This window comes from Neoarius graeffei, chromosome 3, assembly GCF_027579695.1.
Source record: "Neoarius graeffei isolate fNeoGra1 chromosome 3, fNeoGra1.pri, whole genome shotgun sequence".
In the NCBI taxonomy this organism is placed as follows: Eukaryota; Metazoa; Chordata; class Actinopteri; order Siluriformes; family Ariidae; genus Neoarius; species Neoarius graeffei.
In genome coordinates this window covers 27657007-27674758 of record NC_083571.1, presented here as the reverse complement: position 1 = coordinate 27674758, position 17752 = coordinate 27657007, and the positions used below count along the sequence as shown (strand labels likewise).

Below are 17752 nucleotides of genomic sequence, written 5' to 3'. Positions count from 1 at the left end.
AAGTAAAAGCTCTGTCTGGAATGTCTTGGCAGATCAGTGGTTCTTTGGTGTTATTACACCCAGGGTGCGATTTGTGAAAAAACCAGAAGGGGGGATTTTTTTTTTAATCATGAAATGTCACAAAACTAAGGTAACAATAGGCTAACAGCTCAATAACATCTGATGATATCAAATGAATAACACTGTGGCAGCGGGGGCGTGGTCAAGCATCGGTCTGTGACAGGAGGGCGGAGTCAGGGAAGGTAAGTGGCAGAATCACTACACCTGTCGTGAATTAATGTGTTTGTGTGGCTTCCCAGTGACCGCGCCCTATTTAAGGAGAGAGATCGAGAGCAGAGGGAGCTCTCGCCACAACTAGACGACTGATGTGTGTGCGCGCGTGTGTAAGAGTGCAGATAGAAGCTGAAAAGCTGAATAAAAGCGAGTTGTGTGAAATCAGTTCTGTCCTGCCGTCCTTCTGTCACAGACCGATGCTTGACCACGCCCCCACTGCCACAAACACTAAATGAAAACGAACCAGAGATAGTAAATTCATCTTCCTATCTCTCTGACTAAATACACGAACACTAACACACAACAAAGTTCGCATTGCTTGTCGCGTTGCTGTGATGTTTCTCTCCCTCCGGATTAAATGGACAGTGACTCGAAAATCACTAAAATACATGAATACTAAATGAACAGTTTGCTCTGATGGCGCAGTTCATGTGGCCTTTTCTGCTTTCCCGTCGGTGCGCTATCCGCCGCGTTTCGCCCTTCTTTAATCCACATTTCTGCGAATTTCTCAGCAGGGAAGGAACGCACGTCTGGCCCATTGACAGTGAGGAAAAGAAGGCTGTCAGTGTGGATACATTCATTCTGTTGCGCTCATCAATAAGGATGTGATTCATGGCGCTAAATCCACATTCACACTGGATATTGTTATTATCTACAATGTATCTATTTGCTGGGGACGTTCGTGAACATCAAAGCTGCCACTTCGGGTCATTTTGAAAGTGAGTGCAATGTAGACCATAGAAAACTGTGTCACAACATGCCTGTCATGTCAACTTTTTTTTTTGGTTTGTTTGTTTTATTTACGGGGTTGTCCCCGAGGATTTTTTTTCAGCAGAGATAAAAACCAGAGGGGGGGGGATGATCCCCACCATCCCCCCCAGCAAATCACACCCAGATTACACCTGAACATGTTACAAATTGCACACTTTAACACAACATCCTCAATCTCCTTTGCCATCTCGGGCCAGTATATGACATCTCTTCCTCTCTCTTTACATTTCACGATGCCTAGATGAGATTCATGAACTCTCTCCAGCTGTATATGGTGTTGTCCCGGCACACATCCTCGGCCAGTGAACAAGTCTTTGTATTCACTTCGAATGTCATCTTCATTTTCAACTTTGAACACTCTTCTGATGAGCCCCAGTTTCGTGTGTGCATCTCTGCCTAAAATTGCTGGTGAGTTGCCTTCTACAATTTGGAATTCTAACTGAAATTCCAACAAGAAATTCCAACAAGAAAAAGACATGTTCTCCAGCAGGCTAGAAAAATCATCAATGAACATGGCTGACGTAACTCCATTCTTGTTTGAAGAAGGAGGTCTGTAAATTGATATAAGGTGAAGAGGTTTGTTCCCAGCATTGAGATTGATGTCGAGACACTCCATGGCAGTGTAGCTGCATGTTGGTTCATTTTCAGTAATAATGAGGCCTTTCCATATTGATATTGCAATTCCACCACTAGTTCTGTTTAATCTCGACTGATGAGTAATCACATGAGTAGATAGCATATTTGAAAAATCAGCAATAGTCCGTTCATCCCGTCTGTCACCATTCAGCCAGATCTCAGTTCTAATCATAACATCAATTTGGCGAGAAATTATAAAGTCACAGAAACCGGCTGACTTGTTCTTAATGGAATGGGCATTCCAAAGAGCAAAACAAACTTTAGGACTATACGAAGTTGGGATGATTTTAGAAATATTTACATTTATCCTTCTTTAGATGATTTATCTTGATCCAAAGTAACAGAAGTAGTAGATGAATATTGATGTTGCTTTTTGGATTATGCAATATAATAATACAAGCTTGTAAAGGCATTGATGATGCAATGTTATCATAATTGTGCTTCACTGATTCTGGGAAAATTTGGATAAAGGTGGCCAGAAACCTTTTTCTGAATTTGAACTTGGATTCAAATTCATAGAACATGGAACAAAACTTTGGCATTTGCCATAACCCAATAATGTTATAATGGGCCTTTGCAAGGTGTGAAACAACTTCCGGTTTATTATTACTTAATAACTCTATAACCATCATGGGGTCACCTGTTTTTCTTTTAGAGCCTATTTTTACATTCAGGTTTGTTTAGGAAATTAGTATAGATTTTACAGTAGTGATGTGTAAGCATGAGTGTAAATGTGCTTTAAACTCATCAGTCTGCTGTAAAATTCATTCAGTCACTTTGTACTGTGAAGACAGTTACAATACAAATCACTCAATGTTACATCCATCCTCCTTTTGGCTTCCTCTCTGTCCTTTCTTTTTATAATTCATGATACATGGTATAAAATTACAGTGAAATAAGATAACAGAATAAAGCGTCGATGTACCACTATTCATTCGTCTCTGATTCCTGTAGCTGCCTTTTACCTATGAAACAAGATTGTAAAGCATTATATTATTATTATTATTATTATTATTATTTTCTTTTTTCTTTTCCCATATCTTATTCTTTTTTATATTTGTATATGTAAATACTTAATTTAATTTATTGAGAAGTTTTCTCTATTTCTATTCTCTGTTTATCCTGTAATGATGCTGCTGGAATTTTAATTTCCCTGACGGAACCCTCCCAAAGGAATCAATAAAGTTCGATCTAATCTAATCTAATCTAATCTAATCTAATCTAATCTAATCTAATCTAATCTAATCTAGTAGAACAATGTAACAAATAATTTATGTATTCAGTAGGATTCATTAGGGCTGTGGGCTTCGGCAGTGTACTGACATTAACCAACATTAGTGGAATTTCTTGCCTTCTGAATGTGTTTGAGACCAAAACAATAAATAGTAAATAATAAAAAAAAAATACAGTAAACAGCCCTATTCCACAACCATAGTCATCCATATTGTGTCAAGAACTGGTCAACTAAGTAAAGAAAAACAACAGTCTGTCATTACTTTAAGACATGAAGTGACTTTGAATTCATAAAAACAAAGAAAAAAACATTGAATTAGAAGTTGTGTCCAAACTTTTGACTGATACTGTACTTATTCATTGATACTTCAGTTGCACACACAATGTCTTTATATCACATTAATAAACAAAAAAAAACTTTCCATTTATCATGACAGAAAGAAAGAGCACAACCTTTCAACAGGAGAGCCTGTGGTCCAAACTGTTGCCATGGCAATTGTTGGAATCGATCAGTGATTCCTGATACTATCATCAGTCGCCCCGAGCCTAATTTGTTTCTTGTGTTTCTTGCTTTCTGCATGACAAAGTTATTGGTTTTGACCCTTGTCTGTGCTCATAGATTACTCTGGTTTCTTGCTGCCCGCCTGTGCTATGACCCCACTATGGACTCTGACTGTGATTCTTGGATTATGCGAAATAAATTCAACTCTGATCTCACACCTGTGTGTCTTACACCACCTCATCAGCTCACACATTAGACTCTGCTAATATGGATTCTACACAGCATATAAAAATCGACACACACAAAAATCGACACTGGGAGCATTACTTGTGAACATCATCGCTTGCAGAGATCCTTATTAATGTTATTCCAGTAATTGTGGTTAAATTTAAACTTAATTAGCAAGCTATTACATTTGAGCTAAGGAGAAAAGGGTGGATTAAAAAAAAGCAGGCAATTCCTTGAAAACAAATTATTATAAATGCAATATAGAACACAAAATTTTCACAACACAAAGTCTTCGTGATCACACCCTTAGTTTTACATGATAGGACCAGAGAATACAAGAAGGGTGCTGAGGCTAATATAGTTACAACTGCATTTCTGTATTTCCAGAATTGTGTAAAGCTGCCTTCTGGCGATCGTTTTAAGCATTACATATGATTAAAAAATGAACTCAATCACTCCATAAATTCAGCTTGATTTGTGAATATTTACTGGACTGTTCCTTAATTATGAAAAAACCCTTTTCTCACAGATCCATAATTGATTTTGAGAGCATGGCAAGTCGTTCCACCCTTTCTTATCTGAACTATACAAATTCTCAGCGCAGTCCTCATCACCTGCATTATTCGGTTCTCCATCAAGCCAGTACCTGAAAAGCAGAGAAATACGTAGAAACAGATCAGTGTTCATTGAAATTCAATTCCACACATTTGTAAATCAACGGATTAGCCCATGTTAACTGAGATTCTTAACGATCACAGCAGGTAATATTGTTGTGATGAGAATATAAAAGGGAATTATATTCATCTCATTATCTCTAGCCGCTTTATCCTGTCCTACAGGGTCGCAGGCAAGCTGGAGCCTATCCCAGCTGACTACGGGCAAGAGGCGGGGTACACCCTGGACAAGTCACCAGGTCATCACAGGGCTGACACATAGACACAGACAACCATTCACACTCACATTCACACCTATGGTCAATTTAGAGTCACCAGTTAATCTAACCTGCATGTCTTTGGACTGTGGGGGAAACCGGAGGAAACCCACGTGGACACGGGGAGAACATGCAAACTCCACACAGAAAGGCCCTCACCGGCCACGGGGCTCGAACCCAGACCGTCTTGCTGTGAGGCGACAGCGCTAACCACTACACCACCGTGCCACCCCTGGGAATTATATTATTTCAGCATTTAGTTTAATGTAGTATCAAATTATCAATCAGCAGATGATCACCTTGTCACATTATGACTGTGATTAAATGCAGTAGATGGCCTCATAGTAGTAGCACTCTGCAAAATGGGAAGATATTTTGGAATATATACAGATAAATACAAGTCTCTTACACAGTGGTCAGTGGTGTACCATCCACCCATTTCCACTCTCCCTCTGTATCTCTGTCACTCAGACCAATCCAAGCCCTTCTGCTGCTGCCCAGAAAGTTCAGGATAAACTCCTGTGATGGAGAGAACAATATCAAAGTATTTCTCTCTACATGTGATCTGCTATATTTATAAAAGCACAATATGAATACAGATACTGTTCTCATTTGTATTCTCTCTCTCTCTCTCTCTCTCTCTCTCTCTCACACACACACCTGTTCCTCTCTGCTCTTTATAATCACCAGGTCTGCTCCTCGCTCTCTGCAGTCCTGTCTGCTCTCAGTCCAGCTCTTCTTTATTTGCGAGATGTAGTAAAAACTGGAACTGAAATAAGTCCATCCTGGACCCAGACCATTTTAATGAAAAAAGGGAGAATAATTCTCAATTATTTAAGCTTCGATATTGATGACACTGTACATTGTACTGCTCTCAGTACATATTTTCACCTCAGTTGAGATGTAGTAAGTACTGTAGTTGAAATATCTCGCTTTGAAACATTAAACTGACCACAGAAAAATACATTTAAGGCTGTGTTCAGAGTTGGGTCACATTTTAATACAGAAATTGTGCATGTCAGTATTCAGACCTTAGATGTACAGAAACTACAGACTCAGGCACTATTTAGAAGTTACAGGTGAGTTGCATCTGTGAGGTTCAGTAAAGGGAGTAAATTTAAATTAAAAAAATCGGTAAAATTTTAAGTTTTTCATAGATTTTAGCTTGAAGTAGACTTTAAGCTTGTCCATAACATCAATGAGAACAGACAGAAACACTGACAGAAAGTTGGAGGTGATAGTTTTTGAGCATTAGGACTAAAAAAAAAAAACCCTGAGAATTCACTTTTAATTAGTAGAGGGACATTTTTTCCTGTTGCACAATCATGCTGGGCTTGAAGGTAAACATTATTGTGTCTTAATTGAGGAGGATGAGATCAGAAAGGTTTGGATCGTGTATTGAACCAACATTTTTTGTGATGTATATTCAAATTATCTCAGAAGTTGAAATTACAGAAACTGCTGTGGAAAAGGCTGAATGTATTGTTTGTAAGTATCAGACAAGGATGTCAGTGATCATCTTTGTGTGGCCCAGGATGTGAGCGAGCAAAGGAAGGACATAATGTTTCAGGATTTTTACTCTCCTTTATTAATAATGTGTATGATAGCCAAGCTATCAGAGTAAATCAAAATTACATTCCCTGTCCATTCATGCCCTTTGATGAGGGAGGAGATCATTATGGGATAAAGTTCCTACAAGGTGGAAGATTCATTGTGTAAGTGAATAAATTCAACAGGCCATGGAGAGGCAAACCAATGACCTCCTATATATACTGACCAAAGCCAGTGATTGGATGAGCCTCGATGTGGACTTGCAAGTTTTTGGTCTATCAAACCTCATCCTGATAAAAGAAGGAAAAGCCATTCCAGTGTTCAGTAAAAACAGAACTGATGAGGAGACACTGAGGAAGCAGCAAATCAAAGGGTTCACCAGCGATATAATCTGTATTGTGTAGTTAAGGTAGTTCAAAGAAGTTGAAGTTTTGTAAAATGTGGAACGTTAACAAATTCAGACAGGGCAAGAATGATATGGTTGTGCTGACTTGCGGGAGGGAGATGCGGAAGGATATTATTTCTAAACCTATACAGAGAAATTCTGAAGAGGTGGAGAGTTGTAAAATTGCTTTGTATGAGAATGCCAAAATTGCTGAAGGCCGAGTCAAGAATCAAGAGGCCAACAGAAGAGGAGAGTAGACAAGGTCAGTGGTGAGAAATGATGAGGAAATCATCCATTATGTGAAGGATGAATAGTGTGTGATATACATACATGAAAGAGGATCCAGTATAGAGCTTGACCTAGAGTGTTGGAAAACTCTTGAAGCTTAGAATGAATAAAATTTGCTTTTCCAATATACTCTGAACAGATAGCAGGAAATCAGGGTGAAGTGGTACAATATTGAAAGCTGCCATGAGTTAGCCTTGGCCGCACAGGTTGTGCTCCTACTGTGTTTAATGAGATGAAGAGTGTAATCCACTGTCACTCGCTGAATAAAAATTTAGACCTGGGGACTATGGTTTTCATGGAAACAAACCTTTAAAGACATTACTGCACATAATCCATGTTCTCTGTCTGACTCAGAGCAGTTCATATCCATAGATCTGTTACAATCACTGAGCATATTTAAAACATATACTCACCCAAATTAATAATCTGTTTTTGAAATTCGTCTTTTTGTTTCTGTAACTGGTCTTTCTCTTTAGTCAGGGTGTTGTAACTGGTCTGTAACTGGTCTTTCTCTTTAGTCAGGGTGTTGTACCTGGTCTGTAACTGGTCTTTTTCTTTAGTCAGGGTGTTGTAACTGGTCTGTAACTGGTCTTTCTCTTTAGTCAGGGTGTTGTACCTGGTCTGTAACTGGTCTTTTTCTTTAGTCAGGGTGTTGTAACTGGTCTGTAACTGGTCTTTCTCTTTAGTCAGGGTGTTGTGCCTGGTCTGTAACTGGTCTTTCTCTTTAGTCAGGGTGTTGTACCTGGTCTGTAACTGGTCTTTCTCTTTAATCAGGGTGGTGCACCTTGTTTGTAACTGGTCTTTCTCTTTAGTCAGGTTGTTGTAACTGGTTTGTAACTGGTCTTTCTCTTTAGTCAGGTTGTTGTAACTGGTTTGTAACTGGTCTTTTTCTGTATTAAGGTTGTTGAATTTGATCCACATCACTGTGACGGCAATCAGCAGTAGAACACACAGCAACACCACACACACTGCAGTAAGTCTGTAGCATTTCATCCCTGCAGGGTTGATACCTGTAACTAGAGAGAAATTAAGTAATCTAAGTAATGTAATCACTTTTTATATTTGTACATCTATTGTTCAGAAGTTAATCTGAGAAGAGTCATGAGGTTACACCATGGCGTAAGTTATAGCTCTTGGTAAAATATATAGATTATATCATGTAGTGAATGACATAAATATTGCCATCCTTTCGATAATAGGGTAAAAGGAAACACATATTAAACAAATGTACTCCCTAATGCTTTGTGTTTGCGCCCAGATACCAGCTTAGACCAGTGTTTCGTAAAGTGTGGTCCGCGAGATACCTCAAGTGGTCCGCGAGGTGATCTACAAATGTAGTCAGCGTTTTCAAGATAAGCTAGCACATGCTTTGTAACATTATTAGAAAGTTAAATTTATCCAATCTTGTTTTTAACGGCAATCAAACGACCCTGTAATTTCATCATTGTTATTATTTAAAAAGCGTTCTGCATCTGAATTTGCACCACATAAGACTTGTAGTGTGCATGTGCTCTTATTCCGCCTCTCGTCTCTAGGCAACAGTCACCTCACAAATCTCTGCCTCAAAGGCAACCAGGCAGGCAGGCCTGAAAACAAGCAAACGAAAATTCTGAACATATAATAGGCTAATCCTAACTAGCTCGTGTTCGTGGCGATTTTTTTAATTTACTGAAAGTGAAACAACAAGGATGGAGAAGTGGCTGACAGGTTCAGTTAAGAGTTCATTCATGTTCCTCCTAATTTTGAACAATTTTGAACTATTGATATGAAATGTTCTGATTAACTGTTTGCTGAATTTTAAACTTCCATACTTTTGCCTTTAAAAACCACGGAGGATATGGAATGGATAGGCCTTTAATGTATTTAGTTAACCATAATTTTTTCAGTTAAAAACACCTAATAGTACACATCTCTGTATTGTGTGTGTGTGTGTGTGTGTGTGTGTTGTGTGGGCCGGGGGGGTGTTGACAGGTGGTCCCTGAAATTTTTTTTTGGGACAAAGTGGTCCTTGGTCTGAAAAATTTTGAGAAACACTGGCTTAGACAATGCACTCACTCGCTGGGAAGATGGAAAGGCTCCTTCCACATCTTAAGGGACCCAAGGCTCAGCACTCCCACCACTTGGGAACTTCCACACTGCCTCACCTCACTGGGATAGCTTAAATTCCACTGACTGGCTCATTACACAACATCCTCACAAACCCCATGATTGTGATTAACTTTTATTCGACGACGATCAAATCCTGCTTGGTTTCCGAAAACAAACTGTGTAAATGCAACTCAGTTCATTTACACAAGACCGATGTACACATTTAAATAATGTATATTCATTGTTTCTCCATGTAATTTTATAATGGAGACTAATTTCGGGTTCTACTGGTTGTAGTGATGACATCACAGGCCCAAACAATCGTGGTGAATTAATCTTTGCAATGAATATCTGATTTCTGAGTTGCCTTTGCAAGTGATGGGCAATAATTTGAAAATTGTATAGCACTGAAAGAAATTACAGATGCATACATCCATGGATGATCTTCCCACAAGATTATAATGTACTTGAATTTAATCGGGTGTGTGACTACTTTTTTGGATCTTGACAAATGCATGCATTTGAGGAAAGGTTTGGAGTGAGATCTGAATGAGGAAGGCAGAAGCTTCAAGGTCTACTTTTAGCATTTGACTAGCTTTTACTAATACTTACAGTGGTGCTTGAAAGTTTGTGAACCCTTTAGAATTTTCTATATTTCTGCATAAATATGACCTAAAACATCATCAGATTTTCACACAGGTCCTAAAAGTAGATAAAGAGAACCCAGTTAAACAAATGAGACAAAAATATTGTATTTGGTCATTTATTTATTGAGGAAAATGATCCAATATTACATATCTGTGAGTAGGAAAAAGTATGTGAACCTCTAGGATTAGCAGTTAATTTCGAGGTGAAATTAGAGTCAGGTGTTTTCAATCAATGGGATGACAATCAGGTGTGAGTGGTCACCCTGTTTTATTTAAAGAACAGGGATCTATCAAAGGCTGATCTTCACAACACATGTTTGTGGAAGTGTATCATGGCACGAACAAAGGAGATTTCTAAGGCCCTCAGAAAAACCGATGTTGATGCTCATCAGGCTGGAAAAGGTTACAAAACCATCTCAAAAGAGTTTGGACTGCACCAATCCACAGTCAGACAGATTGCATACAAATGAAGGAAATTCAAGACCATTATTACCCTCCTCAGGAGTGGTCGACCAACAAAAATCACTCCAAGAGCAAGGCGTGTAATAGTTGGCGAGGTCACAAAGGACCCCAGAGTAACTTCTAAGCATCTGAAGGCCTCTCTCACATTGGCTAATGTTAATGTTCATGAGTCCACCATCAGGAGAATACTGAACAACAATGGTGTACATGGCAAGGTTGCAAGGAGAAAGCCACTACTCTCCAAAAAGAACATTGTTTCTCATCTGCAGTTTGCTAAAGATCACGTGGACAATCCAGAAGGCTATTGGAAAAATGTTTTGTGGACAGATGAGACCAAAATAGAACTTTTTGGTTTTAATGAGAACTGTTCTGTTTGGAGAAAGGAAAACACTGCATTCCAGCATAAGAACCTTATCCCATCTGTGAAACATGGTGGTGGTTGTATCATGGTTTGGGCCTGTTTTACTGCATCTGGGCGAGGACGGCTTGCCATCATTGATGGAACAATGAATTCTGACTTATACCAGCGAATTCTAATGGAAAATGTCAGGACATCTGTCCATGAACTGAATCTCAAGAGAAGGTGGGTTATGCAGCAAGATAACGACCCTAAGCACACAAGTCGTTCTACCAAAGAATGATGAAAGAAGAATAAAGTTAATGTTTTGGAATGGCCATGTCAAAGTCCTGACCTTAATCCAATGGAAATGTTGTGGAAGGGGGCGGCACGGTGGTGTAGTGGTTAGCGCTGTCGCCTCACAGCAAGAAGGTCTGGGTTCGAGCCCCATGGCCAGCGAGGGCCTTTCTGTGCAGAGTTTGCATGTTCTCCCCGTGTCCGCATGGGTTTCCTCCGGGTGCTCTGGTTTCCCCCACAGTCCAAAGACATGCAGGTTAGGTTAACTGGTGACTCTAAATTGACCGTAGGTGTGAATGTGAGTGTGAATGGTTGCCTGTGTCTATGTGTCAGCCCTGTGATGACCTGGCGACTTGTCCAGGGTGTACCCCGCCTCTCGCCTGTAGTCAGCTGGGAAAGGCTCCAGCTTGCCTGCGACCCTGTAGAACAGGATAAAGCGACTAGAGATAATGAGATGAGACAAGATGAGATGTTGTGGAAGGACCTGAAGCGAGCAGTTCATATGAGGAAACCCACCAACATCCCAGAGTTGAAGTTGTTCTGTACAGAGGAATGGGCTAAAATTCCTGCAAGCCAGTGTGCAGGACTGATCAACAGTTTCCGGAAACATTTAGTTGCATTTATTGCTGCACAAGGGGTTACACTAGATACTAAAAGCAAAGGTTCACATACTTTTGCCACTCACAGGTATGTAATATTAGATAATTTTCCTCAAAAAATAAATGACCAAGTACAACCCTGATTCCAAAAAAAGTTGGGACAAAGTACAAATTGTAAATAAAACCGGAATGCAATAATTTACAAATCTCAAAAACTGATATTGTATTCACAATAGAACATAGACAACATATCAAATGTCAACAATGAGACATTTTGAAATTTCATGCCAAATATTGGCTCATTTGAAATTTCATGACAGCAACACATCTCAAAAAAGTTGGGATGGGGCAATAAGAGGCTGGAAAAGTTAAAGGTACAAAAAAGGAACATCTGGAGGGCCAAATTGCAACTCATTAGGTCAATTGGCAATAGGTCATTCACATGACTGGGCATAAAAAGAGCATCTTGGAGTGGCAGCGACTCTCAGAAGTAAAGATGGGAGGAGGATCACGAATCCCCCTAATCCTGCGCTGACAAATAGTGGAGCAATATCAGAAAGGAGTTCGACAGTGTAAAATTGCAAAGAGTTTGAACATATCATCATCTACAGTGCATAATATCAAAAGATTCAGAGAATCTGGAAGAATCTCTGTGCGTAAGGGTCAAGGCCGGAAAACCATACTGGGTGCCAGTGATCTTCAGGCCCTTAGACGGCACTGCATCACATACAGGCATGCTTCTGGATTGGAAATCACAAAATGGGCTCAGAAATATTTCCAGAGAACATTATCTGTGAACACAATTCACCCTGCCATCCGCCATTGCCAGCTAAAACTCTATAGTTCAAAGAAGAAGCCGTATCTAAACATGATCCAGAAGCACAGACATCTTCTCTGGGCCAAGGCTCATTTAAAATGGACTGTGGCAAAGTGGAAAACTGTTCTGTGGTCAGACAAATCAAAATTTGAAGTTCTTTAAGGAAATCAGGGACACCATGTCATTTAGACTAAAGAGGAGAAGGACGACCCAAGTTGTTATCAGCGCTCAGTTCAGAAGCCTGCATCTCTGATGGTATGGGGTTGCATTAGTGCATGTGGCATGGGCAGCTTACACATCTGGAAAGACACCATAAATGCTGAAAGGTATATCCAGGTTGGAGCAGTGTTTCTCAAACTTTTTCAGACCAAGGACCACTTTGTCCCAAAAAAAAATTTCAGGGACCACCTGTCAACACCCCCCCACACACACACACACACAGACCATACAGAGATGTGTACTATTAGGTGTTTTTAATTGAAAAAATTATGGTTAACTAAATACATTAAAGGCCTATCCATTCCATATCCTCCATGCTTTTTAAAGGCAAAAGTATGGAGATTTAAAATTCAGCAAACAGTTAATCAGAACATTTCATATCAATAGTTCAAAATTGTTCTGTTAGGGTTTTGCTGGGATTCGAACCTGGTTCGTTGGTGTGATAATCCAGCAAACCCCCACTAGGCCACCAGGGGGATGACTCAAATGCAGAGGCGTGAGGCGGAAGTAGAAAAAGAATCAAAAGGTTTATTTAAACTATATACACTATATACAGGGCAAAACAAAAGACAAAAAAAAACCAAAGAGTAGAATCCAAAAGAAAAGCAAAGTGCAAAATTTCAAAAGCTAAGAAGATCAAAAAACACAGTACAAAGGAAACTGGAGATAAACATAACAGCACAAAGACTCCGTGACAAGAGGACTCAACTCAGGGGTATAAATAGACAAACTAATTAAGGACACAGGTGAAGATAATTAGGCAATTAACACAAACACAAAACACAGGAACAGTGGCGGCCTCTAGAGGCCAAAATAAACACGACATGAAAAGGAAATAACAGCGGCCTCTAGAGGCCAAAACAGTCCTAGTCCTAACAGGACCCCCCCCCTCTAGGAGCGTCTCCTGATGTTCCCAGGGCGATCCGGATGGGCCGAATGGAAGTCCCGACATAGTTCTTTATCAAGGACATCCCGAGCAGGAACCCAGCAGCGCTCCTCAGGACCATAGCCCTCCCAGTCCACCAGATATTGCAACCCGCCGCGGACCCGGCGGGAGTCAAGCAGGCGATTCACAGTGAACACAGTCTGCCCATGGAAGATGCGGGGGGGTGGGGGGTTCCTAGGGGCAGGGGCATACGTAGACGTCAGTACGGGCCGTAACAGGGAAACATGGAAAGTGGGGTTGATCCTCAGAGTCCGGGGCAACTGGAGCCGGTAGGAGACAGGGTTCACCCTGCGCACCACCTTGAAGGGGCCAATGTAGCGAGGAGCAAGCTTGCGGTTCTCCACCCGCAGTGGAAGGTCCTTAGTGGACAGCCAAACATGCTGCCCAGGGCGGAAAGCGTGTGCAGGTCTTCTATGGCGGTTGGCCTGAGTCTGGTTGGTTCTGGAGGTCTGTATGAGGGTCTTCCTGACCTTGCTCCAGGTCTTGCGACACCGTCTCACATATTGGTTGACCGAGGGCACCCCCGCGTCCTAATCCTGGTCCGGGAACAGAGGTGGCTGGAACCCGAATTGGCACTGGAATGGCGACAGCTTGGTGGCCGATGACTGCAGGGTGTTGTGGGCGTACTCCGCCCATGGCAGCCAGGTGCTCCACGATGTCGGGTTATCCATAGCCAGGCCTCGCAGGGTGGTTTCCAGGTCCTGGTTGAGCCTCTCCGTCTGACCATTGGACTGTGGGTGAAACCCAGAGGAGAGGCTGGCAGTGGCTCCGATGACATTGCAGAACCCGTGCCACACTCGGGAGGAGAACTGGGGCCCTCGGTCTGAGACGATGTCCTGTGGAAGACCAAAGACTCGGAAGACATGATTAAACAAAAGTTTCGCAGTTTCAAGAGCAGAGGGGAGTTTGCACAGTGGTATGAAGCGGCAGGCCTTGGAGAATCTGTCAACTAAGACCAAAATGACCGTGTTACCTTGTGACTCAGGGAGACCCGTGATAAAGTCGACTGCCACGTGGGACCAGGGACGCCGGGGAATGGTCAGAGGATGCAGGAGACCCTGGGGACGCTGTCGTGGGTTCTTGGTTCTGGTGCAAACCTCACAGGACAGGACAAATGACCTTACTTCCTTCTCCATGTTAGGCCACCAGAAGCGTCTTTTCAGGAAGTCCAGGGTCCTCCGAGCTCCCGGGTGGGCGGTGAGAGGGGAAGAGTGACCCCACTGGAGAACCTTGGCCCGGGCTTGATGTGGGACGTACAAGAGGCCTGGTGGCCCCGTCCCAGGACCGGGGTCCTGGCGTTGGGCTCGTCGGACAGCCTCCTCAATACCCCAGCGGACAGGGGCCACAATCCGGGACACAGGGATAATAGGCCCGACTTCATTTTCCCTGTTAGTGGCAGAGAACAGTCTGGACAGTGCGTCAGGTTTGGTGTTCTTGGAGCCGGGGCGGTATGAGAGGGTGAAGTCAAACCGACTGAAAAACAGGGCCCACCTAGCCTGTCGAGGGTTCAGTCTCTTGGCTTGCTGGAGGTACTCCAGGTTCTTGTGGTCAGTCCTAACCAGGAATGGATGTTGTGCTCCCTCCAGCCAGTGCCTCCACTCCTCAAGGGCCAGTTTGACCGCTAGCAGTTCTCGATCCCCCACATCGTACCGGGACTCAGCAGGACTCAGGCGGTGGGAGAAGTAAGCGCAGGGGTGCAGCTTTCCTTCCGAACGTTGAGAGAGCACCGCGCCGACACCACTGTCCGAGGCATCCACCTCCACGATGAATGGTTGGGAGGTGTCCGGGAGAACCAGAATGGGTGCCATGCAGAAGCGGTCCTTGAGGTCTTTGAACGCCTTTTCTGCCTGAGGAGACCAGCCATAAGATCCACCTGTCCCTTTGGTGAGGTCTGACATGGGTGCTGCCACAGAACTGAAGTTCCTGATGAACTTGCGGTAGAAGTTAGCGAATCCTAAGAACCGCTGAACCTCCTTAACGGACTTGGGAGTAGGCCAATCCCGGACGGCCAGGGTCTTGGCAGGGTCCATTTGGAGTTGGCCTGTCCGTACAATAAATCCCAGAAAGGAGACCTCGGGAACATGAAATTCGCATTTCTGGGCCTTGGCGAACAGATTGTTCTGTAGCAGCCTCTGGAGAACCTGGCGGACATGGTGGCGGTGCTCCTGCACGGTCTTGGAAAAGATAAGGATGTCATCGAGGTAGACAAAAACGTATAGGTTAATCATGTCCCTTAAGACGTCGTTGATTAGGGCCTGAAAAACAGCTGGTGCGTTGGTGAGTCCGAAGGGCATCACCTGGTATTCGTAGTGCCCAGACGGAGTGTTAAAGGCAGTCTTCCACTCGTCTCCCTGTCGGATACGGATGAGGTGGTATGCGTTCCGTAGGTCCAACTTGGTGAAGACGGTGGCGCCTTGGAGCAGGTCGAAAGCTGTGGACATCAGCGGAAGGGGATATCGGTTGCGCACAGTGATCTTATTCAGGCCCCTGTAATCAATACATGGTCGGAGCCCCCCATCCTTCTTGCCGACAAAGAAGAAGCCGGCTCCAGCAGGTGAAGTGGAGGGTCGAATAAACCCAGAGACCAGGGCATCTTTGAGGTATTCCTCCATGGCCTTGCGTTCTGGCTGAGAGAGTGAAAACAGTCTGCCACGAGGAGGGGTAGTCCCAGGGAGCAAGTCGATGGCACAGTCGTAGGCCCAGTGCGGAGGAAGAACGGCGGCCCTGCTCTTGCTGAATACCTCCTTGAGATCCCAGTACTCTGTGGGAACTTGAGATAACTTGGTGAGATCAGGGGGCTCGGCAGGAGACACAGGAGAGCTAGAGAGCAGACAAGAGGCATGGCATGCAGGGCCCCATTCCACAACCTGGCTTGTTACCCAGTCTATGCGAGGGTTGTGGCGAGTAAGCCAAGGAAGGCCTAGAATAACTGGGAACTCAGGTGAAGGAATCAGGTGCAGGGATATTTCTTCCTTGTGACCTTGAGACTGGAGGAAAACTGGAGAAGTAACTTGGGTGACTCTTCCATCACCTAACGCTTGGCCATCGAGGGCAGACACAGACAGTGGGACTTCAAGAGGTGCAGTCGGAATATTGATGCTTTGGGCGAAGTGAATATCCATAAAGTTCCCAGCCGCCCCTGAGTCTATCAAAGCTTGACAAGAGTGGACAGACTCACCCCAGGAGATGGAGACCGGGATGTAGATTCCTTGGCCAGGGAGTCCGGGAGAGAGGGTAGGCCCCGTCACAACCCTCCCTCGGCTGGACGGGGCGGTCCTTTTCCCAAGAGTTCGGGACATGATGCTCGGAAGTGACCAGGCTTGCCACAGTAGATGCAGCACTTGTCCCTCCTTCTGCGCTCCCTCTCAGATGTGGAGAGGCGAGTACGACCCACTTGCATGGGTTCTGGACAGTCACTGAAGGAGGTAGACGGTCTCCAGGTAGAGGTAGGGAGGCTGGGGGGGCTCAAGGCTTGGTGGCGTTCTCTCATCCTGTTGTCCAGACGAATAGCATGTGAGATGAGGGTTTCGAGGTCACTTGGGCATCCAATAGAGGCCAGACCGTCCTTGATGGGGTCAGACAGACCATGGTGGAAGGCTGACACCAGGGCAGTCTCGTTCCATCCACTTACTGCTGCGAGTGTTCGGAACGAGATGGCGTAATCTGCGACGCTTCCTCCTTGCCGGATGGACATGAGCTTTCGGGCTGCGTCGGTACTGATGTCTGCCTGATCGAAGACCCGAAGCATCTCTTCAGAAAACAGCTGGAAATCAAAGCACTCAGGTCCCTGTCTTTGCCAGATAGCAGTAGCCCAGGCTCACGCCTTACCAGCTAATAAGGTGATCACAAAGGCAATCTTGCGGCGATCCGTAGTGTAGGTGGTAGGCTGAAGCTCAAAGGTGAGTTGACACTGGGTAAGGAACTCTCGGCACTCACTGTGCTTGCCGTCATACCTCTGTGGTGCAGGAAGGCTGGGTTCGCGAGGTGAAGAAGGCAGCATTGCAGGAGGCACTGGAGCAGGAGTGGGAGCTGGATCAGGAGCAGGAACTGGATCAGGAGCAGGAGATGCAGGCAGAGATGTCAGCTGTGCCAGGGTTTTCCCAATTTGCTGAAGCAGTTCCTCGTGGCGAGCGAGGGCCTCACGTTGGCTGGTGAGCGTACGTCCATGAGCGTCCATGGTCGCTCCGAAGCGCGTCAAAGCTGCCATAATTCCCTGAAGGTTGGCCGGGTAGACAGTTGAAGCAGCCTCTGCTGAGTCGGTCACGACGGAGTCTTTCTGTTATGGTTTTGCTGGGATTCGAACCTGGTTCGTTGGTGTGATAATCCAGCAAACCCCCACTAGGCCACCAGGGGGATGACTCAAATGCAGAGGCGTGAGGCGGAAGTAGAAAAAGAATCAAAAGGTTTATTTAAACTATATACACTATATACAGGGCAAAACAAAAGACAAAAAAAAACCAAAGAGTAGAATCCAAAAGAAAAGCAAAGTGCAAAATTTCAAAAGCTAAGAAGATCAAAAAACACAGTACAAAGGAAACTGGA

At 43.8% G+C, this 17752-nt stretch overlaps 1 protein-coding gene across 1 annotated transcript; it reads right to left on the bottom strand.

Moving 5' to 3' along the window:
* Positions 1-4147: 4147 nt before the first annotated feature.
* LOC132882531 (C-type lectin domain family 4 member M-like) lies at positions 4148-9004 on the bottom strand. Its single transcript, XM_060915632.1, has 5 exons — positions 8983-9004; positions 7212-7814; positions 5235-5359; positions 4984-5093; positions 4148-4289 (listed from the first exon to the last, which is right to left on the bottom strand). The coding sequence occupies exons 1-5, from the start codon at positions 9002-9004 to the stop codon at positions 4148-4150; spliced, it is 1002 nt and encodes a 333-aa protein (XP_060771615.1).
* Positions 9005-17752: the final 8748 nt, after the last annotated feature.